This window comes from Protopterus annectens, chromosome 12.part0 (assembly GCF_019279795.1).
Source record: "Protopterus annectens isolate FY-2018-M chromosome 12.part0, PAN1.0, whole genome shotgun sequence".
Classification (NCBI taxonomy): domain Eukaryota; kingdom Metazoa; phylum Chordata; order Ceratodontiformes; family Protopteridae; genus Protopterus; species Protopterus annectens.
The window spans coordinates 776,036,027-776,062,928 of NC_056746.1; the positions used below are offsets into that span (position 1 = coordinate 776,036,027).

Genomic DNA, 26,902 nt, shown 5'->3' on the forward strand with positions numbered 1-26,902 from the left:
GGGTTATGTGTGTACATGAGGCAGTTGCTACACTGTCTCAGAATGCCCAAGTTCACCAGGTTAATAGGAGAAAGCACAGAGAACTGACCTTTAGACATGCCAGGAGGGATGGTCATTATTATTAAGTACTAGAGCTGTTTCCTTATATATTCCTTTTACAGGAAGTGTTGTCACCTCACAGTAAGACATCCTGTTTGATTCTCAGCTAGAGCGCCTTCTGTGTGGAGACATGCGTGAATGGGTGTACCTTCGTTGAAGGCTGTGCATTAGGGCCGGCAACTCGGCACGTAAAAATCTACTGCCAATCATTAGCGGACCGGAGTTCTGCTGTGGCGACCCCTAACTGGGAAAAGCCGAAAGACACAACAACAGGAAAAATGTTACTCGAGGTGTCTGAGTGTGTACAGAGCACTGCCAAACACTTGAGGGGAAACTAATACATAGACCCTGAAAATTTAAGGATGAAGTATTTAGGCAGGTATTCTGAAGATAGAAAGAAATCGGGCAGTACTTACTGAAAAATAAAGAATTAGCTTGTCAAGAATGATGAAAGGAGGGGAGTCACATGAATGGCTACTGCCTGGCTAGTACTAATGCTGATCTCAGCACAGCTTCACTCTGTTGGGATAAAATACTACTTTTCTTCTTCTTTCACCAGAAGCAAAATGTTAGCACCAATCCCAAGAAGAGAAGCAGGCCACGGCCTGTTTGGTGAGCCACAGTCTTGTCCCCGATGATGGAAGGGTCTGGAGGCTATTAGCCTTTTTCTGGTAGATGCCTTGAATAGCAACCAGACCAATCAGGTATGTTAAGCATAGACACTCACTCTCCAACTAGAAAGAGTCAGGAATCAATGCACTCTGCTCCTACTCTCACCAGGATCAGAATATAAGCACAGATTCTAAGCTGTCACCTATAAAGCAGTTATTAAGCTTTCTGGTGATCAGGAGTCTCCAAGAAATAATGTAACTGCACTCCTTCTCTCACCAGGAGAAAACAGAAGCACTAATCCCAAGATGACTACTGAGAGGCAGAATGTGGGCTCTCCCATAACTGGTGGTCTTGCAATAGATGCTTAAAGATAAGATGAAAAAAAATGGTTATCCTAAACACTGCAGTGTGCACTAGAGGAGTTAGATGTGAAAGTAGGTGATTTAAGTTTTACCTGTCTAAAAAGTTAGGTTTTTAGTGGAGAGTCACTATTTTTAAAACAACAAGATAGATTGAAAGGCGGTGGTCACTTTTGCATTCTGGTTCTATGGAATACAGTAGGCTGGCCAATAAATTTAAATAGTTGAAGGGGAGTGATTTCACAAAATAATAATTTTGTGCTTACTCACACCAGCCAGTAAAAGCTGAGAGGAAATGTGATGTATGGTCAAATTAGCATAAGGGGCAGGCAACTAGAAAGACAATGGTGTTTAAGAACAGAACAGTAACCAAGTGGGAAAAAATTCTGTCTGACTCACAACAGATAGAGCTGTGGTCACTTTTCAAGTTTTAATATGCAATTAAAAGCAGAATACAAGCAAAACACAGTGTAAAGAAAACAAATCATAGTATACAAAATCTGAAAAGGCAATAAAGTAATACAAAATACAACAAAAAGCAAAGTAATCTTTCCCTCACAGCAAACTGTAGCAGAGTCTGGGTGAGCATTTCTAGTAAATGATTCATGTCATCCAAGAGGGGCAAGTGCTAATGTGGATGACAAATTTCACACAAGGATAGCCACCTCCAGTGCTTGTTCTGCCTAGGCCCAAACCATGACCACAAAAACTGCTCTGTTTGTCAGGCATTTGTCCCAAAGACTTTAAGGAGTAGATTATCCTCCCTATATACCTCCCTATATACCTTGAGAGTCTGCGAGCACTTAAAGCATCCATCCACACGGGGCCTGAAGCTGAGTCGATTTTGAAGCAGAAGGCCAAAAAGCAAAGGCGTGAACCTTCTGCTGCACCTTTGCATACTGACATCTCTCTTGCAGTGGAGGACAGCCCAGAGACACACCCGGTTCACAGTTCAGATTCACAGGCTGAGCCTGACATTCAGGCCACCTTGGATCCAAGCAGTCGTCAGAGGCCGATCAGGCATCTGCATCAGATGTCTGAGGAGAACCATGGCTTATGATTACAGAAGACCCTAAGGGGATTCCACAGATTCTTGTTAGGGAAGAGGTTGATTACGACCTGATAGAATGTAGGCCAATGTCGGGCCCTCCTACCCTACATAAAGCAGACGTGTATAGGAAAAAGAAACAAAAAAACATGCATTTGTCACCACCAAAAGAGCCTGCTAGCGATTGACAACAGTTTACTCAGGGCCTTTTCAATGCTGTTATGTCACTTAGGCTTCCTCTAGGTTTTACAAAGGATTTATCTGAGGAAGAGGCATCGTCAAGAGATGAATCCCTGGCTTTCTCTTCTCAGATCCCCTCCCCCCTGCATTATGCCTCTTTAGAAGAGGAATCAAATGGTACAGAGTCAACAATGGAAGACCTGTCCTTTGGAGAGACCCTAGCTAAAATGAGAGACCACTTTAGATGGGATAGCACCTAAGTATCTGAAGTACAAAAAAAGATACTATGACCTATTACCGGTGGAATCACCTAGCCCATCAGCTGTCCATCCTGTCTTGCCTGCCTTTCTCAATGCTTTTTCCTCAGCTTCACAGGCACCAGATTCCCAGCCACCTGCCCCCAAAAAGCCACACCACTCCTACAAGGTCCCAGAGGACTGCAAGTTTCTCTTCAGATGTCCTTCTGCAGACCCTTCTGTAATTTCTGTGGCTTCTGACAAGCCATCAAAATTGCTACCTTCCACTACCCTCTTACCATCTGATAAGGAAAGCAGGATCCTGGATATAATAGGCAAAAAAGTATATACTTTTGCCACTCTAACATTCAAGGCCATAAATTACAAACACATATGACCAAATTCGCATTAGAACTTATGTCTCAACTTTCTTTCACAGGTAATAGCAGACTTACCTGAATCAGAAAATAAAACCTTGGCTACCTGTTTGCCTGGGGCCTCTTCTCAAGTAACATGCCGATGCCATAGCAGCTGCCTCTGGATCAGTTATAAGAAGATTTTCTTGGCTAAGACTTCAGCCCTTACCTGAGGACATAAAAGCCAAACTTATGGATGCTCTTCTGTACAATTCTGCCTTGTTTGGACCTGCAGCTGCTAACCCAATCACATCATTGCAGGAAAAGGGTAAAGAACTACAGGAATTGAAACTAATTTTTGTTTCCCCAGTACCCAAGTTCCAAAGTAATTACCCTGCAAAGCCTGTATTTATGCATAGACATTCCCATCATACACAACTCAGAAAAAAAAGAGTGACAGGAGACCACAACAGCCTAGGGCCCCACCAGCAACTCTGCCAACTAAGTGGCCTTTTCCAAATAAGCTGTCCTCTCTTCGATTGCTTTCCCTCCCATGTATATCCCACTTTCTCAGCGCCTTCCCCTATCCCTGACAGACTGGGAAAGCATAACCCAAGATACCTGGGTCCACTCAGTTGTTCAGAAAGGGTACTTCATGGTGTGCGATCAACTACCCTCCTTCAGGGACATCCCTTAACCTCCCAGGGAACAACTTGCCTTTTTCCCAGAGGTTACTTTAGAATTACTGAACCAAGGGACCATCCGGAGTGTCCCCAAAAACCAAATAGGCAAAAGAATTTACTCCAGGTTGTTCCTGGAGCCCAGGAAGGAAGGTCCCTGGAGAAAAATCCTCGACCTGTCCCATCTTAATACCTCTCTAAGAGTACCCACTTTCCAAACGCTGACCCTCCAGACTCTGTTCCCACTCATTCTGCCTCAAGCTTTCATGATTACGCTAGATATTAAAGATGCATATCTACACATTCTCATCCATCTCAACTACAGGAAGTTTTTACACTTCTCTGTATCATCAAGGCATTTTCAGTTCTGTGCCTTGCCCTTTGGGCTTTTTACCACACCAGGGGTCTTCACCAATTGCCTTGCTTCTACGATTTTCCACTGCAGACTCCAGGGAATACACATCTTTCCATATCTGGATGACCTTCTCCTAGCTACCTCCACAGAGGATTTGGAACAAAGCATTGCCTTCACTATCAATCTTCTACAAAGTTTGGGGTTCACCATAAACTTAAAAAAATCAGTTCTCACCCCTTCATATGATCAAATTTTCCTGGGGGGGCAGGATTAAATAGATCTTAAGAGGATCTCTCTTCCCCCACAAAAAGTACAGGACCTCATTTCTTACTTCCAAAATATTCTACTGCTTTACCACATTACAGCCGGAGAGTTCCTCAGGGTTTTAAGGCCTCATGGCATCCACCATTCCCATGCTTCCCTTAGCTAAACTCCACACAAGAATATGACAATGGTATCTAAAATCAGTTTGGATGCAACACCAACACCTCTTAGAATTCTCCATTCCCCTCATCCCCTGTCTGAAGAGGGAATTTCAGCGGCAGCTACATCGTGTCACTCAACCCAGGACTACCCTTACATTCTCCTGCTCCTCGTCAAGATATCTGCACAGACTCCTTAGACATAGGTTGGGGAGCAACCTTCGGCCAACTGAAAGTACACAGGATCTGGTCTCCCTCTCAGTTGAAGGAACACATCAGTGTAAGGGAGATGAGGGCACTGCTATCGGCCATGCAGACTTCTGAAGCTGTTCACAGACAAAATGACAGTCCTCCGGTATGTGAACAAATCGGGGGGCATATCCTATCTATTATGCAGATTGGCTCTTCAGGCTTGGGAGCTGGCAGTAAAATTCCAGGTAACCCTTCAGGCAGGGTACATCCCATCCTCTCAAAATTGTACGGCAGATTATCTGAGCAGGTCCCAAACACCATCCCACGAATGGGTGCTTTAAAAGGATGTGTTTCTAGACATTGTCCGCCAGTGGGGTACTCCTCAAGCAGACCTTTTTTGCCTCCCCAATGAACAGACAACTTCCACAGTTTTGTGCCAGAGAGCCCCATCCTCTGGTCTGGAAAGTGAACACCCTTTCTTCCTCTTGGAAGGGGGTGTTTCTGTGCACATTTCCTTCCCTTCCCCTCATACCAAAAGTCCTGTACGCAATTCAGCAGACCAAACCAAAAATCTTGCTGGTGAATCCCTTTTGGCCAAGACAACACTAGTTCCCTGTCCTTCTGCATTTAGCCAACGGCCGTCACCACAAGATACCTTACAGAGTTGACCTCAAAATCCCAGGCTGCATTTTACACGCACTTCAGAACGAACTGTCTCCCCACTTAAGCACCATGTTCAATAATAGCCTCGCATCAGGCTTTGTGCCCACTGAATGGTGCACAGCAACAGTTATCCCACTCCACAAAGGGGGAGCCACCACTGATCCCGGGAACTTGACGAGCCTGGTCTGCAGGGCCATGGAACGTATCATCATGGAGCTCATAAACAAAGACATTGGTAACCTCCAAACTCTGGATCCCACCCAGTTCGGGTTTGTGAAAGGCAGATCATGCCTCCTGAACCTGATCGACTTCTTTGAGGTAGTTACCAAAGCCGTAGATGAGGGTGAGGTGGTTCTCACAGCCTATCTTGACTTCGCCAAGGCTTTCGACACCATCCCCATTCTGGAATTATAGCTAAACTCACTAAACTAGGTATAAATCCCTATGTCACAAGATGGGTTGCCAACTGGCTCACTGACAAACCCACACTGTAAAGGTTGCAGACTCCAAATTTGACCTCAAAGCAGTGACAAGTGGAGTACCACAGGGTTCCATCCTGGGACCTCTCCTGTTTGGTATCTACTTCTCTGAAGTACAGGCTAACACAGAAGGCCTCTGGCTAATGATGTTCGCAGATGACTGCAAACTAGGAGCCATAGTCAAGTCCCCAAATGATGTGGACATCCTACAGAAGGGCCTCACTGAGACAGATGCCTGGTGTCAGAGCCATGGCCTCAAGCTCAATGCCAAAAAGTGCAGTGTCATCCCCATTGGTAAAAACTCTGTACCCATGAACTACCACATAGGCAGCAATCTACTTAACACCGAATGCATGATAAGAGACCTTGGGACTCAGGTGGACAGTAGTCTCTCCTTTGATAGTCACATCTCCACAGTAGTCAGGAAGTCCTTCTACATGGCACACCTCGTCATAAAAGGGTTTTAATCCAGGAAAAAAAGAGGTCATTGTTCCCCTCTACTCGACACTCATTAGACCCATTATAAAGTACAACGCCCCTTTTGGAATGTACGTCACAAGACATCAGCAGCAGCTGGAAAGGCCACAGAAGTACCTCACAAAGAGGATTACTGGCCTCAAAAAAATGCCCTACACTGACCGCCTCAAAAAAACTCCAGCTTTACTCTGTAGCATATCGCCTACTCCGAGGTGATCTCTGTCTAACATATAAAGCTATGTCAAACCCAGAGCTGTTGGACATGCTACAACTAAAGAAATCCCAATCCCTCCAAGCTACATGCTCTAGGGACCTAAACCTTGTCACCACAATAAACAGGACATGCTGGAGGGATAGATTCCTGTCCCAGAGACTTCCCATACTCTGGAACAGGCTACCCATCTGTGTCAAGCAAAGTTCTTTATTAGCACTGTTCAAGAAAAATCTTGATGAGTGGATGGGAAATAGGAAATACACCCTGGGATCACTTCTGTGTCTCTGCTCGACAGTGGCACAGGAAAATAACTTTCTTGGGTGGAGTAAGTCAGTGAACCTTGTTGGCTAGGCTTACTTAGGCCCTTGGGCCGATAGCCTAGTACCTACCTATGAACCTATGAACCTCCTCACACAAGACAAAGAGACCCTCATCCATCCACACGTGGCAACTCTTCAGTTGATTCTGTTGGTGATAGGGTACTAATCCTTTTCAGGCACCTATTCTCTGAGGATGTGCTCACAGTCCTGCAGGAGGCCAGGAAGCCAAATAACAAAAATATCTTATCAAAATGGAAGAGATTTTTAATCTGGTGTCTGAAATTAAAGCAGGACCCATTAATAGTGGAAATTCCCCTGGTTTTGACTTATTTGTGTGAATTCCTCAGTGCTGGTTTGGCTTGTTCTTCAGTAAGAACTCACATGTCAGAGATATCTGCCTGTCTGCCTTTATCTCCCCCCTTAGCTAGCAGATATAAGGCAAAACTATTTCTTAAAGGCATTCTACACATTAGGCAGGAAACTTCCCAGGAAACCTGTTCTGCCTCCCTGGGACCTTAACTTTGTTTTGGAAAGGCTGACTCTCCCACATTTCATGCCAGCTTCCTCAGCTTCTCTTCAGTACTGTTCCTGAAAAATTGTGTTACTGCTAGCCTTAACTTCAGCTAAATGAGTGTCTGAGCTACAGGCCCATATGGTATCTCCACCCTTTCTTTTCTTCCACAAAGACCAGGTCTCCTTGTGTACAAACTCCTCATTTATGCCTAAGGTAGTCAATGACTTATCCCCAAATCAGTCCATACACTTAACTACCTTTTCCCCATATCCCCAGAACTCTAGTGAGAGGGTCCTCCATACCTTAGATGTCCACAGGCAACTTGGATTTTTTTTGGATAAGACCAAGGCTATTAGAAAGTCAGATCAGCTTTTTATTTCTTACCACCCCAGGGCTCTGGGGAGGGCTGTGCCCAAGCAGACTATTTCCTCCTCGATTTCCAAGACTATTTCCTTCTGCTACCCTCACCATGGTAAGATTCTCCATTCCCCTGTTAGGGCTCATTCCACCAGGGCTTTTGCCTCATCTGGGGCCTTTTTCAAGGAATTGGATACTAAATTATTGAAACAACCACATGGACCTCATAAATAGCGATGTATGTCCTTCTGTTCTCTGTTGCAGTATTCCTGTCCATCCTTCCTTCCTTCCCCCGGCCTTGCTTCTTGATGGTGATTCCTACCATACTTCCTCAGGCTGACATTCAACCTGGAGCTGTCAGTTCTGAGGATGGTACGTCTGTCCATCACTCTTATGGCTGATATCTGATCGCAGCCTACATGCGACTTACCATACCCCCTACAGTAGTGAAGTCTTTTGTATACTAGCTGACGTCGGGTCACCTAAAGTGGGGTACTCCCTCATGTTATGAATACTGCAATAGAGAAGAGAAGGGCATCTATTATTATGGTAGGATTTTACACAGCTATTCTGCCTTTTACAGCTACTTACGGAACCTAGAAGATAGGAACCAACCATCTGCCAATCTAGTGAATAATGGCATCACACACACACTGATCCTGCAGTGATAGCAAACCTGCTAGTGGAAAGATTTGGTGAAAATTTCACTCCCTTATCCACTCCAAACTTATCACAAACCTTGCCCCCAACTCCCCCCCTCCCTACATATCCAAAGAGCAGGTCATTAAAGCCTTGTCTGAAGCAAAAAACACAGCCTCTATGAGACCAGACTGCATTTCAGGCTGTCTTCTAAACAAACTAAAACATGAACTAGCATCCCCATTAAGTACCCTATTCAATGACAACCTCTCCATAGGCTTTGTTCCTGCAGAATGGAGAACAGCAACAGTTATTCCCCTCCACAAAGGTGGCTTAGCAACAGATCCAGGGAATTATAGACCCGTAAGCCTGACCAGCCTCATCTGTAAAGTCATGGAACGTATCATCATGGACCTCATAAATAAAGACATAGGTGACCTCCAAACCTTGGATCTGGCCCATTTTGGCTTCATCAAGAGCAGATCCTGCCTGCTAAACCTGGTGGATTTCTTCGAAATGTGACCAGGGCCATTGACGAGGGCAGATCTGTGCACACATCATACCTTGACTTGACAAAGGCCTTTGACACAATCCCACACTCAGGCATTACCAATAAACTTAGCAAACTGAATGTAACCCCCTTTGTTGTAAGATGGGTTGTCAACTGGCTCACAAACAGGTCACACACTATCAAAGTGGGTGAGTCCACATCAGCTAGCAGACCTATCACCAGCGGGTTGCGACAAGGGTCAGTGCAAAAGTTCAGGCCAAAACTAAGGGGCTATGACTGACCAAGTTTGTGGGTGTCTGCAAACTGGGTGCAGTTATTGAATTCCAAATGATGTCTTTGCATTTCAGTTGGGTCTTATGCAGATGAACAATTGGTGTCTTAGTCATGGTCTCAAACTGAATGCAAGGAGATGCATCATTATTCCCTTCTGTAGAAACAGTCCCTTCACACTATTAAATTAACAACAATACCCTAGGTACCTATGAAGTGGTAAGAGATCTGAGATTACAAGTAGACAGCAACCTTATCTTTTACCACCATGTGTCTACTGTAGTAAGGAAGGCTTCCTACATAGCAAACATGATTAGCAAAAGCAGGACCTCTAGAGCAAAGGAGGCTATAACCCCTCTATACTCATCACTAATCAGGCCATTAATTGAGTATAATGTCCCTTTTGGCATGTAATGTACAAAGCACCTGCAGCAATTGGAGAGACCTCAGAGGTTTCTAACTAAGAAGATCAAGGGACTCCAGCACATGCTTTACACAGACCGACTAAAGTCCCTGTCATTATGCTGTGTATCGTACAGACTTCTTAGGAGAGACTTGTACCTGGCTTACAGAGCAATCTCATACCCAAACCTAATGAAGTTGCTGCACATCCGTAAATCAAACGGGGCTAGGGCTGCCCGTTTTAAGGACCTAAATATGGCCTGCAACTTGAATAGGACATGTTGGATTGACAGAATTGTCTCCCAGCGACTGCCACTTCTTTGGAGTAGGCTACCAATTCACATGAAGCAGAACACCTCTATGACACTGTTCAAAAGGAACTTCGACGAGTGGACAGGGCACCGTAAATTCTTATAGTGGATAGTGCCCACAATCCTTCTGGACATGGGCAGTCATTACTAAATACAGTCCTGGGTATTGTCTAGAGTATCTATGGTATTACATTGGGATGAAATGGTTAGGCTTGAAATGATCTCCGGATCAGTAGCCTAGTAACCTCTTATAATCCTATAAAATGTGTGTGCTTTCATTGAATTGTATTTCATTAATCACAAATCACTTGAAGGAAAGAAATGAATACATATTTTACTAAAAGCACATTTGGTTGAATGGTAGTTAGTTTTTGATCTTAGGATCATAAGAATTACAAGGTAAATTATTGTAGAACACCATTTGTACCATGCTGATGCCCACTGTCATACTGTATCTCTATCTCTAGAAGTCTATATTTGTGGTTTAGTTTGTGGTCTAGTAGTGATTCACTAGGTGCACAGTTTTTTCTATTCTCCACAGTTGTGTGTCTGTGGAGTTAGAGTTCAATATATTTGAATGGTAGGGGAAGGAGTGCAGGAGAGCTACAAAAAGTGGTTGAAACTTATGCACTGTAGTTGAAATTTTCAAAGAAATGGATTCAGAGATATGTCTTTGCAATTGTCAGTGGTTTCTTATTTAATGAAAACAGATTTTTAAAGTTATGTCCTTGAATTATAAATCAAGAATCAAGAGGTTACATCTTTTTTTTTAATTAACTTCATGTTTGTTAGAGAAGATCTAATTTTAATATAAAGTTGAAAACATGACATAGCTATGGCAGCTACCATGGATATCAGATTTTAAATCATTCTCTGAGCACTAGACACAACCAGGAGCATATTTCTGTCCCAATGGTCAATACTCTATTTGGGTGGAAAGCTGTTCACACTTGAGGAGGGAAGCTGTGGAACATGCAATCCCAAAGTGTAATGAAGATGGACTGTACTAGTGTCCTTTAAAAACAGTTTTGGGTACAAACTCAAGTAATAACAAAATGAAAACTCCAGCAAAGCTAGAACTTCCATTAAGTGACCCCCCCCCAAACCTCTTGCATCAGAGGCACATGGGATATATGCAAATGATCCTTATGAACATCAGGTGTTATTGGCCTGAAATTGTCCATTAAAATGACGAAACAAGTCATGGGCATTCAGAATCGCCAGTTAGTTGAAACACCTGATGTTCATAAGGATCATTTGCATATATCTCATGTGTCTCTGATACAAGAGGTTTGGGAGGTCACTCAGTGGAAGTTCTAGCTTTGCTGGAGTTTTCATTTTGTTTTTACTGATGACCAGGAAAATTGCCTAAAGCTATGCTAACAGAAGCCATTCATTTTTCATATTTGCTTGTGGCAACCCACCAGAAGTGTTCGTCATATGGAAGGTACTCATCCACTTCACTAAATAAGAATGTACTCTGATCTTAACAAGGGCCTGCATACCTCTCAACCTCTTAGCAAAAGAAATGTGAACAAAGGAAGTAATTATGAGTGGATAAAAGGCCCCCAAAATAGGTACAGATTTTAAATATTGCTCTTATAAACTTAGAAAGTTGTTAGAATAATAGGATTTGCATTGCTGTGCATTTTCTGAAGGCTATGAAATTGGAAACTGTCATTATTTAGTTTTTTCAAGCCTTAATTTCCAGAAAACAACACATTATATGATGAACAGACCAACAATATGAGGCAAAAATCTGGACATTCTGCAAACATCTGGACAGTTGAGAGGTATGAAGGCCTAGCGGTCTATCTCACTAAGAAAATCTCTGCAAACCCTTGAAATAGTAACCTAATAGCTGATTGCCTATAAATGTTTTATACTTAACAATGTATACACTGTGAAGTTTCCAAAATACTGCAAAGATTTACCTGTACTAAGAAACATCTGGACCCTCTCATAAGTTCGTTTAGCTCTGCTAATCATGATAGGCTCATCTCAAAGCAACTTCTAAACTTTAAAGCTATAAATAAAGGTTGATGAAACTGGGAGAACTGGCAGATCTGTATGTATTTCTGCTTAAAACAATTTTTTGAAAGCCTCCAGTACCATTTGCTAGTACTGTAAAACAACTTTCTATATCACCTTCTGTATGTTTTGCTTGTAAAGAAGAGACAAAAAGAAAAATAAAGAAATGGATTAACCATGTGAACAAATTTGTTAATAAAGGCCCATTGTGTGTGTGTGTGTGTGAGAAAATGTAATTTTTTAATTAATTGAGTAAAACGAAAAAAAACAACAAAAAGCTGGCTGTAATACAGTATAAGGCATCTGTTTTAACAGCTGAGAAACTCATTCATAAAAGTGGTACAGGCTGTCAGTGACTTATCTCTATATTGTAATTAGTTATGTTATGTCAGTGAACTTTGTTTAACCAAGTGGTGTTCTGTTTTTAATGATAAGGGTTGCAATTAGTAGTAGACGTCAATCAAGAAGAATACATTCCATTCCTAACAACAAGTGCTGGGGTTCGATTCTTGCTTCATGACCAGAAGACATTTCCTTTTGTTGAGACTATGGGCATATATGCATTGGTGGGGACAGTTACATCGGTTGAAATACTGGTGGTAAGTGAGCAATGCCTGTAAAGCAAAGTACTTATACAGCACTTAAACTATTTTAAGTTGATGGCTTGTTTAACAAGAGTAAACCACATATTACCGGCTTCACAGTGGGAATAAAGTTATCTCTGTTTACAAAGCATTGTTTGAATTTCTCTTTGTAATAAAACTTATGAGTTCCATAAGCAGTCAAGCACAAATAAAGTTCTCATAACAGGCTAAGAAGAGTGGCAATTAAGTTGTTTATTGTGAGGAGTTTGGCTGAAGCAGGAAACATAAAAGTAAAACTTCTACTAGTTTGTACATAATGTCCTTGATCTACCAGAGGAGAAGGAGGAATTTTTAGACATTAGATGCGGCCCCTAACCGGGAAAAGCAGAAAGACACAACAACAACAACAAGAGACAGTGTAACAGCAAGGATGAGTGCATGCTATTAAAAATAAGTATATAAGTAAATCACATGTTCATATTATATATATATATAAATGAAACGTACTGCATTTCAAAATGATCGATCAAGTACAGCATTATTGAGCACTTTTTCTGAATTATTGAGCAAATGTTGTCCGTTATGACCTTTGAATCAAAGGCGCATGTAAAATCTGCAAATCACATGCACAGCATAGATATATATATATATATATATATATATATATATACATATATATATATATATATATATATATATACATATATATATATGTATATATATATATATATATATATATATATATATATATATATATATATATATATATATATATATATATATATATATATATATATACATTCATAAGAACAGGTGGTTCAGGGTGTATTATTGTTATTACAGATGATAAGACCATTTTTGTGGTGCATCTAGCAGCCCAGATCTTGTAGTAGATTTTTTCCACCGTTTCTTTTCTGAGAATTTTTGCAGAGGACAGGCACACACATACACACTTGCATGCGAGCACACACACACACACACACGCGCGCGCGCGCACACACACACGCACACACACACACACACACACACACACACACACACACACACACACACACACACACACAGAGTAAGTATCCGTGAATATCCGTTCAGTATACATAAAATAACCAAAGCAGTGTAAGTAAATAATTATGTGAGTAAAACAATATGCACCATCTGAATACATTGTTAATCATGCTATGTTGTTTCTGTTCTGGATGTGCTTTGGAAATGACTTGCACTGTTTCTTTTCCAACTTTGTGGCCAGTTTGAGAAATTTACATCTGGAGTATTGCTTTGATGGTGTTTGGTAACTAGGACTGTTTAACTTTAACTTGGTAACATTTTTGTGGTATAACTGTTAATGCAGTTTCCATGTTAGCCACATTGAGTTGTGTTACTTTGGGAGGTTTACATCTCACTGTGTAAATTATATATTTTCATGGAGGGCAGCTCTACTGCTGATGTTGTAAAAGTATAGCAAAACAGCAGTTAAAGGAGCAGCATTAACTGTAGTCATACTGTTACATTTTTGGAGGAAGGGCAACTCTATTACGACTTGTACTAACAAATATTTGTGAGGCAACAGGGAAGACCATCACGGAAGGGACTCATCACCCTGCATATTTCCTTGTCAGGTGACAGAATAACAGTGTGTCTGAAGAGTCTGTGGTATGCATGCTAGCGTATTCGACACAGCTCTTCGTTTATAAGGCAACTGCTAGTGTTTCTGTATGTGCTTGTCCTTTCTATAGGGACGCATTCTTACAGAGGTCAGTGTTACTGCTTTACAGAGCTTGGTTCTATAGTTTTGTTCCCAGCTGGGGTGCCTTCTACATGGAGTGTTCATGTCGTCCTGTGTCTCCATGGGTATCAAAACTAACTGCTTAGGCATAAGCCAGATTTGTTTCTATTGTTTTTACTTATATATGTGTTCCTGGCTTGGTTTTCCTGATTGAGGTTCATTTTTTCCTAATTCTGCATAGGTTGTTGCCAAGTACTGTGGTTGCCCCCCACATCTCAAAGACGGAGATAGGTTCTGCCCCCCGTATCCTGCTGTTGATAAAGTGAGTATCTGAAAAATGAATGAAAAAATTGTCCTCTGAGACAAATCCACTTTGTGCAGTGGTAGTGGTGAGGCCAACATTTGTGCCTTCTCTGAAATAGGTGGTTTTGGGCAGTAGTTCAGCTATGCCAACTGGTGACAAAATGAACTGTTGTTACAGAAGACACTAGAATAAGCCACATTCTAAAAATTCTAGATACTAAAAATTAATGGTATTTTGCAGAAAAGAAAGGAAAGAAAAAAATAAAGAAGGAACCAAACTGCCTTTATTAAGAATGCTGTTTCCATTCATTAATATGTAGAATAATATTTTCTTTTTCATTGTAATGCAGAGACAGATATCTGTGGAAAGTATTGCATAGAGTAGTACAATTACAACTATGTAAACATCAGTGCAGACTTCATTTTTTTAAAAGACAAAAACAGCCTTAGATTAAATTGAGTGCAGGCAGAATTCACTGAATTTTTATCTACTGTGTTTGTGTTTCTTCATATTAGAAAAATAAATCTGTTGAAAGTTGCAGAATAAATCTAACTTCAACTTTTAAAGCTGTTGCTTAAAGATAACACACAGTGATCTAGTAGACAGACTTTATGCATTTTGCACCTATTCTGATCGTGCTTAGTTCTAAATGGCAGTATCATGTGTACCATGTGTACCATACACCACATTTCATGCAGTGTATAGTATGCAGTTCTGTTGTCTTGTATATTGGGTTTTGTGCCACAAAACAGCTATTGCCATGAAGCAATGAACAGTACAGTACAGCAGTTAGAAACAATAAGGTGTGTGAAAGGAATCAAAAACATTCCTTTGGGATCTCTCTCCTTCCCTTTTAACTTCTAGCTCCTTTTGTGATGTGATTATATTCATTGGTAAGCTCCTGTCTCTAGTCCCTGGTACTACTTAAAGGCTATTAGCAGTTTGGGAAGGGGAAGGAGATCACAAACCAGAGCTGGAAGAGGACACTGTCAGATATGCTGTCTTGCACACCAAGGCTTTTCATAGATCCTGTTTCCTTTGTATGGTAATGTTGTGCATGTGACTTTTTAGTGGACAACAAGGCTTGGTTTGTTAGGATGTGCTCTCTCTGGTCCTTTAGGGTGTCCCTGTTATTCCTGGCTCTCGTCTCATGCAGAACTTGATATACCTATACCACCTTCATGATCCCTCTGCCAAAATATGCACCCCAATCCTCCCTGTCTTTCCATCAGTGTCCCAAGCCATTAATTGCTTTTGGGTAATTTGGCTATAATTATTATAGGTTCTCTAACGGCCCTGGAGATAATGCAAGCCTAGCCCAATAGTGTTCCCAGTCATCTGGCTTACCAGACGTTAGTTCCCTGTGCCACTATCTAGCAAAGCGGTTTAAGTGATCCCCGGGATGAAATTCCTATTTTCCATCCACTCATCAAGATTTCTCTTGAAGAGGGGCAGTGAGATGCTCTACTTGACGTGAATGGGGAGTTTATTCCGGAGTATTGGAAGTCTCTGGGTTAGGAACCTATCCCTCCAGCAGGTTCTGTTTAATGTGGTGATAAGATTGAGGTCTTTGGAATGAGTAGCACGGAGGGATTGGGATTTTTTTCTGATGAAGCATGTCTAGCAAAATTGAGTCAGACATGGCTCTGTATGTCAAGCAGAGATCGCCTCTAAATAGGCGATATGAGACAGAGTAAAGTTTTTTAAGTCTATCTGCATAAGGTACATGTTTGAGTCCTAAGATCCTCTTAGTGAGGAACTTGTGTGGCCTTTCCAGTTGGAGGTGTCCAGTGAGGTAAATGCCAATTGGTGCATTGTACTATATAATGGGTCGGATGAGGGCCGAGTAGAGCGAGATAATGACTTCTTTTTTCCTGGATAACAAACCTTTTGTTATGAGATGTGCCATGTAGAAGGACTTCCTAACTACAGTGGCAACATGGTTGTCGAAGGAGAGATTGCTATCTACCTGTGTCCCTAGAAACCGTATAACACCTTCAGAGTTAAGTGGGTTCCCTTCTATATGGTAGCTTGTGGGCAGTGTGTTTTTCCCAAAGGGAATGATGATGCATTTTTTGGCGTTGAGCCTAAGGCCATGGTTTTGGCATCAGTTGTTGGTTTCCGTTAGGCCTTTTTGTAGGATGCCCACATCAGCTTGAGAATCAGTAATAGCTCCCAGTTTGCAGTCATCCACAAATTTGGTTAACCAGAGTCCCTTGGTGTTGGCTTGAACTTCAAGGATACAGTAAACTCTCCAACCTGCTTGGCCTGTACTAGGTTTTGGGTTTATTGCCCTGTCTAATATTGCTGCTTCTTCCCCAAGCTAAGGAACATAGCCAAACCTTTCTCTGGGCATCATTTCCCTCATGGGTACAAGAAAGTATGTTTTGTAAAACCATTGTATGTAAATAATACATTTGGTATATAACCCCCAGGTGTTTATTGTACACTCTCTAGCCAGGACAGGCAGCAGCCAAAACCTTCTCTCCTCCCAACTTCCATACCTTCCCGTCCAGTAGCCTCTTCGTATAACTCCTGTTTTTCCCTCCCTTCCCCTCTAGACCTGCTAGCCCTGCGAATAGCCACAGTTGCATTATATCCTTTGCCCACTAGGTGGCACCCTCTTCCCAGGTCTAATCTCCTTAAATAACTATCTTACTACCTTAATTTGTAAATCTCAGGCATCCACTTCCTAATATATTTATCTGTCTGGTAGACCCACTATACCCCTCTATTTTCTACTATACATTTCTCAACTGCACAGCCTATTATCTCCCCTTAAACTTACCTTAACAGTCAGCACTCCACTGATTGTTTTCAGAGAGTTTAGTCCTTTACTGGCTCTACCAGCTCCGTTCGCCCTGCGGGCTCACTCCGCTTCCCTACCCTGCCCCCAATTCTCACCCGCCCTCATTACTCTTACATTTATACTACCCTAACCACACACCCTAATTACTCTGCCATTCCCACACATCACATTCATCCAACTACAACTCATCCTTTCTTTACACCCAAGCCCCTCTCCCAACCCACCACATTTCACTCTCTTCTATCTCCCCACCCATACTCTCTATCCCAATTGCTACTTTACCTCACAATGTCTCCACTAACTCCCACCTTATCACCAAAACCTAGACCACATTACTACCTCATACCCCCACTTGTAATATATCTTCTCACCGCCTATGAATTCCACTGTCTGCCTAACTCTCAGTATCCTACTTCAATTACCGCCACTAGCATCCAAGCACACACCCCTACGCCAATACTACCCCACATCTTCTCCAATTCCACTACTCCAAAACCTCTTCATCCCATACGACCTACACATTTAAACCCTAGGACTAAATACTATTACCAACTCCTATTAAAGATCATCAAACTCATAAGGAGTATATTACCTAACCTCATAGCTGATGGCGACATCCACCATAACCCAGGCCCAAACTCACCTGCTACCACTAGCCCCACAAATAGCACTCCCTCCAACCTAAGAAGCTCATATGATGCCCCTAATTCATTACTAGTCTGTCACCTAAATATCAGAAGTATAAATAAGAAAATTCACTATCTGCATGCCCTCCTGGACATGCAGTCTCCTAATCTACTATGCCTTACAGAAACCTGGCTCAAACCCATTTATCCCAGATAATGAAATTATACCCCCAACTACAGTATATTAAGACTTGACCGAAAAGGTAGAAAAGGAGGTGAAGTAGCCATCCTATATAAATCCATTCTTGAAGTGACCACAGTTAGTACCCCACAAGACCTAACAACTACCAACTCCGAAACAATCATCACAAAAGTCCAACTTAAAAAACACAAATCTATAAACATAGTATGTATCTATATTCCCCCAGGTAACAACATAGACACCTTAGAATGCATCTTCCAATGGCTATCCACTAACCACCCCCAATAAACAATTATTCTCTGGGACTTCAATATCGACTGGAAAACATGTTCATCAAACTACCCCACCACCCATATTAACTTACATGGCTTCTCCCAGATTATTACTTCCCCCACCAGAATCAATAAGCCCAACAATAAGGAAAGTATCCTAGATTGGATCTTAATAAATAACAAACCTCAGTTATGCAAATCAGGCACCCTACCTGAGGACATGAGTGACCACCTCCGAACCTATATAATCAGAAAAAGGGATGACATGTCCCACCAAACCACCTTTAAACCCTTAGGTATACAAAGAACTGTAACCTAACTAGTTTCCAGGCCGAATTTAACTCATGCAAATGGGCCAATCTTAAATTACTTCCCCTTGATGAAGCAGTCTCAGACTTCAGTACTAGATTCCTTGCCATCTTAGACAGGCATGCTCCCACACGAACAATCAGAACCAAAAATAAAACAGCTCCATGGCTAACCAATAGTACTAGACAAAAACACATTGCTAGAAACACAGCACCTCCTGGAGCTCCACCAAATCCCCACAAGCCCATATTAGATACAAACAAATGAGAAACGAGGCAAAAATCTATTGTGTTAGACAAACAAAACTACTATTTCAATTTACAGCAAAAGCACCAAAATCAGCCTCAGAAATTCTGGTCAGGTCTTAATAAACTGCTCCACCCAGGTAAATCCTCAAGCCCCACCCCCTCAGCTACCCTACAACTACCTCCTAAATGTGTTGCAAAGACCTTTAATACTTTCTTCACTGAAACGGTCCAGTCCCTAGCTAATAATCTATCTCCCAACTCCTCTATTACTGTCACATCCACTCAGATAAATGTGCCTCCCTTCAAATTTGATCCTATCCCCACTAACTATATTAAATCTCTACTTAAGAAACTAAAACCCACCACCCTGGTAGCAGACCTACTTCCTGCGGAGTTTCTGTAAAAGGCTGCTAATGAAATAGCATACCCTATCTCCATCTTAATCAATCATACTATCCACGAATCCTACATCCCCTCCATCTGGAAAATCTCCCACATTATTCCACTTCATAAAGGGGGAAACTCCACTGAACTCTCTAACTACAGACCTATAGCCATCCTGTCTCCCTTAGCCAAAATAATGGAGAAATGCATACATAAGCAAATTCTAACTAACCTTACTCAGAATACTCTCCTAGCTCCATCCCAGCATGGATTTAGACCCGCTCATAGTACAACTACTGCCCTTCTCTCCTTTTCTCACACAATAATCACAACCGTAATCAGAATAAGCTCTCCTCTGCCCTCTTTCTCAATCTATCAAAAGCAATCAACATGGTGAATCACCACCTACTCCTAGACTCACTAAAATCACTTTCCTTAGACAACCCAGTAATCATCTGGTTCCACTCTTACCTGCATGGCAGACAACAAGCTGTTGTATGGAAAGGCAATCTATCCCCCCTTTTACCTGTCACCCTTGGAGTACCCCAAGGTTCTATATTGGGTCCCCTTCTTTTCTCAATATCCATTAATGACCTACCCAGATGTGATATGTATACAGTATGCAGATGATTCCACACGTATCTGCTCTGCCTCCACTCCCACAGAACTACAATCCCTATCCCAAATCACCTTCAACAAAGTAGAGAACTGGCTCAATAGTCGCTGTCTCCTACTGAACCAAATAAAACCAAACTACTACTTTTCTCCCCTGCCCGTAAGCTAACATCACCAATAATTACAATCTCATCTAACAACAGCACCATAATCTCTCCAGAACCTTGCACTAAACTTCTTGATAATAATATGAAGTACAATGCTAATCTAGACAAAACCATAAAAACAGTTAACAAAAAAATAGGCTATTTGTATAGGATTAAACAATTCTTAACCCCATCTGCCAGAACTGGTTGTCAACCCTTCTCTACACCTCACCCATCCTCACACACCTAAATCAAACCTTAACAAAATCACTAGCTGCTATAACAATATAGCTAGATTTGCCACAGGCTCAGCCTGCAGAACCCACCACTGTCAGAATCTTCACAAATTAGGCTGGCTAGAATTACCCAATCAACTCCAGTATAACCAACTCATAGTTATTCATAAAATCCTCTACCAACCTACCAGTACACCCATTCTGAGTAATATTATCATCCCATACAGCAACCTAGCATCCCTTCGCTCATCCAACAGAATGCTAGTACAATCTACCAAAGCCAACAACTCAGCCGGAGAATCATTATTCTCCCTCTGCTGGAAAAAAATGGAACTCACTTCCTGCTAAACTAACCACTACATTCTCCTTGCCCCAATTCAAAATATCCCTAAAGATGTATATAAACAGGGATTGGCTATGTCCATGTCTAAACCCAGACTAACCCAAAAAATAACAAGAAAAAGGTAAGAAAAAGGTAAGAAAAACACAGCTCACATAGGAGAAATACCCAATAATAACCGTTCTCCACCCAGACAACATACACTTCTCAACAACCATTAGCATTCTATTATCAGGAAGATAGCTTATTATACTACCCATTCTGAGGCTATGCTCATCTACCCCTCTACATACTATTTACAATAGCTTCCCTTCTTAGCTAACCACCTTTTCTCTTAACTGTCATCCTTACATTCAATCTGTGAATACTTTTCTTTCTTTTTTACACACTTCAGAGATGTAAAATTTTATCTCTGCATATTTATACCATAAACCTACAATGTTGCTTGATTTAAATGTAACCTTGACTATAAATTGTCAGTGATTTGTTAATGTTTAGATTTCTATGTAACCACAACTTTAAAGTGTCACTTATTTGCAAATGTGGAGCTTTTCTCCCCGGTCCTCCGCTGAAAATGAACATGTATCCAGTCGGACTTTCCTGGTTAACAAATGTAAAATAAAATAAATAAGTAAATAAATTGAACTTCAGAGAAGTAAATACCAAATAGTAGAGGACCCAGAACCGATCCCTGTAGGACTCCATTTTGATTTGGAGTCAGCTACTTTCACCATACCATACCATACCATACCATACTTTCACCAACTGGCAACCCATCTAGTGATGTACAGGTTAATGCCCAGATTAGTGAGCCTATCAATCATTCCAGAGTGTGGGATGGTGTCAAAGGCTTTAGCTAGATCGAGGTAGGCGGTGTGGACAGCGTTGCCTTCATCCACCGCTCCGGTGACAGCTTTGAAGAAATCTGTCAGATTCAGTAGACATGATCTGCCTTTCACAAATCCAAACTGCGTGGGCTCCAGGGTGTGAAGGTTCCCTATATCCTTATTTATAAGATCCATAATAATACATTCCATAGCCTTAAAGATCAGGCTTGTTAAGCTGTTGGGGTGGTAGATGTTCTTCGTGTTTCACTGTTGCAGTCATCACACTTGGGTTATACTGCCAGGGGTAGCCCTCAGTCGGCCCGAATACCAGAGGCTTAGTATTTCTGCATCGGTTGCTGTCACTCCAGGACTGACGTTAGGTCATCAGTGGTATAAAAACAGGCAGCCGAAGCCATTACATCAGTCTTTCTTTCCGAGGAGCCTGAAGCAGAAGCAGTTCGCACGAGTGCCAGTCGGCCGCTACCTGCGTTTTTCATTTCCAAAATTGAAGTTGAAGTCTTCTAAAGCTAACTACCCCATTGGGGATCCTTTTTCTTTTTCTTGCTCTAACCGATGTCAGAAAAAGGTAACAATTGTCTCACCTGTGGAAAGCAAATACCACACCGAGATTTCCATTCTTACTGCATCACCTGTTTAGGCCCAGACCACGACGTTCCTGGCTGTCAGTTTTGTGCGTTATTCAATGCCAGAACTATATGTTGTCGGGCCCTTATCTTAGCTAAATATTTTTGCTCTCGATGTCCATATCCCGAAATGGCTTTGGTAAGCCATTCGACTGCCGATCTTATGAAAAAACATAAGGATAAAGACAGAGACAGACCGCACAGGTCCAAAACCGCCGACAATGCTTCTGTTAAGCTACTCGCCAGTTCACTGGTACTCAGTAAGGTGCTTTCGCAGCCCCTGATGCCCGCATTTATGGATTTGCATGCCGCTACCGAGACCTGTTCGGAGTCCGGTATGCCGCGAGACTCTTCTTTGACTACTGACCTGCGGATGTCGCTACCTTGGATGGGTCCGGAGCCGCTGTGCAGGCACCAGCTTCCGAGGAAGTTCTTCACACTACCGATGTTCGACACAAACTGACGACTTCTTTTGCATCTTCAGTTCTTTCTAAAAAGGCCCAGGGTATGAACTATGCCTAAAAAAAATGACGACCCAAGCTCAAGCACCTGCTTCCATGCCTCAATCTCAAATGCTTAAAATGGCAGAAGACCTTATCATGTTGATTGGGGAAGCCAGCCTACCCCTTCTAAAAGAAAAAGAGACTTGTCCCCAGCAGCTTTATCTGACCAAGAGTCTGACGACTCTGAGGTTTATGATTATGAAGACATGCCCTTGTCTGCTTATGAGGATTCAGATGCAGAGGAATCCATTCCTTCTGCCTCTCCTCCAGAGGATTTTTCTTTTGGTGAAACCCTACGTACCTTGAGAGAGCATTTCCATTGGGAATGCGAGGATTATCCTCGGTCCAAAAAGACTTAGGGAATTTTTAGATTTACGACAGCACAGACCCTTAGCTGTTCCTCCTGCTCTGGATGTTGTGGATGATGTTTTCGTGGCATCCAGTTTAACGCCTGATACTCTACCTCCTGCTCCCAGGAAACCTGACAGGTATTACAGAGTCCCTGACTCACACACATTTCTTTTCAAAAATCCTTCTGCTGACCCAGAGGTCATCTCCCAAGGACCTAAAGGAATAAAAGCAACCACAGCTAAGAATCTCACCCCTTCAGACAGGGATTCCCAAGCCTTAGACAGATGGAGTAAAAAAATATACACCTCTGCAACTCTTGCCATTACAGCTTTAAATTGTCAGTTCCACATGTTGAAATACCAGCAACATACTATGGAATTTATTAAGCAAAAATTGTCTACCTTTCCAGACTGTGCAGAAAATAAAGAATTACAGGAGTTTATGCATTCTGTAAGCCAAATTACTAAGCATACCCTGCAGTCTGGGTTTGACGCCCTAGAAGCATCCTGCAGGGCAGCAGTCACAGGTTCTGTACTTTGAAGGCATGCTTGGCTTAAGGAACAGACCTTGCCAGATGATGTCAAATCAAAATTATTGGACGCACCACTGAACAAAGACAATCTGTTTGGCACCACGGCAGAAGAGGTTTTAAAAAAGATGGAAGAAAAAGCTAAATCTAGGCAGACAGACTTTTTTGCAAGTCCAGTCTCCAAGATTCACTAGGCATTGCCCCTCAAAACACTGGTCCTTTCCAGCCCCCTCTAGGCCATCTCAGACTAGACCTAGGGGCAGCAGACCCCTCAGACAGCAGTCCCAGGGAATGCAGAGATCTAAGCAATGGAATACCTCCACTTCTAAAACAGGGAGTGCTAAGCCACCCCCGTATGGAAAGAATTAACAATGACATTTCAACTCCACCACTTACCTCTGCCCACCTGCTTGTACCCCAAGGAGGAAAACTTGCCTCCCATGCAAAAAACTGGGCCTCCATCACCAACGATCGATGGGTCCTCAACATAGTATCCCAGGGGTACAAATTTTATTTCCACACACTGCCAACCCCAAAAGGGTTCCCAGATATTCCTCCAAACCAGTGGGCAGAGGCACAGAATGGAAGTTCATTCCCTGTCTCCACAAGGGTAATTCAACCTGTTCCTGCAGACCAGATAGGCCAAGGTTTCTATTCCAGACTTTTCCTGGTACCCAGAAAAGAGGGCACCTGGAGCCCAATCCTAGATCTGTCCATTCTAAACACTTTTCTGGTGATACCAAAATTCAAAATGCTCACCCTCCAGCAGCTTCTGCCTATGCTATCCTAGACCTAAAAGAGGCCTATCTGCACATCCCAATCAGAGGCTGTTGCAGGAAATATCTTCGTTTCAGGGCAGGATCTCTGCATTATCAGTTCTCTGCAATTCCCTTTGGCTTATCCACTGCTCACAGAGTTTTCACAAAATGCCTGGCTCTAGCCATTGCTTTTTGCAGACAAATAAATATTCAAATTTACCACTACTTGGATGACTGCCTGATTCAGACAGACAGTCAGGAAAAGCTGTTGCAGCACCTGACATTTGTAAAGGACCTACTGACCTCACTGGGTACACTTTTGTTGTTTCTTTCTGCTTTTTCTCGGTTAGGGGTCGCCACAGCGGAACTCTGGTCCGCTAATGATTGGTAGTTGATTTTTACGTGCCGAGTTACCAGCCCTGACTCACAACCTTCAACGAAGGTACGCCCATTCACGCATGTACCCACGCAGAAGACGCTCTAGCTGAAAATCGAACCGGACAGCGTCTTACTGTGAGGCGACAACGCTATCCAAACTAGTCCCCATTCAGAAAATTTTATTCCTGGGAGCAAGCCTGGACACAGCATCCCAGATGGCATTCCTTACTCCAGAAAAACAAGCCTATTTGACAGGCTACTTCTCTCAACTGGCCACCAGAACCCAGTTATCTGCAAGGAAAATCCTGCGAGCTCTAGGGTTCATGGCATCCTGCATTCTACTAATTCTATATGCCAGACTGCATAAGAGGAAACTTTAGTGGTACTTAAAAAGCCTTTGGTGTCAACATTCTCAGGACCGGGAAACTATTATACCTATGATACCTTGTCTAAGGAAAGTTTTCTTTGGTGGGCAGCAGCATGCAACCACAACAAGAGACTCCCCTTTTCACAACCTCACGCCGACAAGACCCTAACCATAGACATATCAGAATATGCCTGTGGTGCACACCTGGACAGCAGGTGCATTCAGGGCCACTGGAGCCCAAATCAAATTTATCTGCACATCAATCAAAAAGAGATACTAGCTGTTAAGCATGCTCTGAGAGCTTTCAGACCCCTACTCTATCCGGGGCCTCTACTAATCAAAACAGACGTGATGTGGTACATCAACAAGCAGGGAGGAACCCACTCTTACCCACTCTCTAGGCTAGCCATGACCCTTTGGCACACGGCTTCAGCTGTGCATATTCACCTGCTAGCACATTTCCTGCCAGGTAACCAAAACTCTCTGGCAGACAACTTAAGCAGAAATCTCCTAGACCCACAGGAGTGGCAAACCACAAAACCTTCAGTCTCATAACCCAAAAATGGGGTACCTCGAAGGTGGATCTATTTGCCTCCCACAACATCCACCAGCTCAGCAAATTCTGCACCAGGGAACCTCACAGCAATGCCTGGAAAGTGGATGCCCTATCCTTCCAATGGGTAAATCTCAATCTATGCATTTCCCCCTCTACCTCTTCTTGCAAGGGTATTACTCTGAGTCAGGGAGGAAAGACCAAGGGCAGTCCTGATTGCCCCAGACTGGCCATGCCAACACTGGTACACACTACTGCGCAGTCTGTCACCGTTGCCTCTATCGCACCTCCCTCAGATTCCAACTCTCCTGACCCAGCAGAAGGGAGAGTTTGTGCATCCACAATTGCAGACCCTGAACCTGGCAGCCTGGCTTATTCCTTGACCTCTCCTCCAGTGGCCAGCCTAAGCAAGCAAGTCCTGGACATTATACGTGAAGCCAAACGAACCAGCACTAGATCCTATGCTGACAAGTGGAAAAGGTATTGTTTCTGGATCCAAGCTAAAGGAGCTGAACCAGCACAGCCCTCCTTATCTCTCATCCTGGATTACCTAGCAGACCTACTTCACAGGGGCCTATCCTTCTCTTCTATTAAAATCCATGCCACTGCCATCTCTGCTCTTTACAGCACAGTGCCACCTCTCTTTTCACACCCTCTCATCAAGCAGTTCCTTAGAGGGGCTAACAACTTAAGGCCACCCAGAATAGCCCCTACCCCTGCTTGAGACCTTAACTTTGTGTTGGAAAAGCTCACGCTACCCCCCCCCCCCCTTTGAGCCTGCAGCTTCAGCAGAGTTAAAATTCCTCTCTTGGAAAACAGCCTTGCTTCTGCCCATCACTTCAGCTAGAAGAGTGTCTGAGCTACAAGCACTCATGGCTGTGGAACCCTTCATCATTTTTCATGCTGACAGGGTCTCCCTCAGGACTAACCCAACTTTCATGCCTAAAGTGGAGTCCATTGTGGCTCTCAACTAATCTATTTATTTGCCCACCTTTTTCCCTAAACCTCAAAATAAGGGGGAAAGGATCCTGCACTCTTTAGATGTGCACACACAACTCAGATTCTACCTGGATAGGACTGAGCATTTTAGGAAATTTGGCCACTTACTAGTCAGCTTTGCAGCAGGGGCAGATAGCAAGGCCATATCAAAACAAACCATTTACAAATGGATAGCACACTGTATCCATTTCTGTTACAAACACTATGAGAAACCACCCCCACAGGGGGTCAGAACACATTCCACTAGGGTAAATTCCACCTCTGCAGCTTTTCTCAGAGGGGTCCCTACCAGGGATATCCTGGAGGCTGAAACATGAGTTCTGTTCATACCTTCACCAAGCATTACCACCTGCCTATCTTTTCCAAATCCAGGGCAGGCTTTGCAACCGCAATCCTGCAGGGCATACTAGCCAGCCCCAACTCTTCTTGACTGTCTCCACCAATTTCTTCAGCTTTGGAAATCAACCC

General features: G+C 42.7%; 1 protein-coding gene across 1 annotated transcript in view; it reads left to right on the forward strand.

The window, feature by feature from the left end:
- Window positions 1-26,902, forward strand: part of SCNN1B (sodium channel epithelial 1 subunit beta) — a 1,718,819-nt gene that overhangs the window by 914,955 nt on the left and 776,962 nt on the right. Inside the window, exon 6 of the mRNA XM_044089820.1 lies at window positions 12,163-12,326. Within this exon, the coding sequence (XP_043945755.1) occupies window positions 12,163-12,326 (164 nt within the window). The remainder of the gene's footprint in view (window positions 1-12,162; window positions 12,327-26,902) is intronic.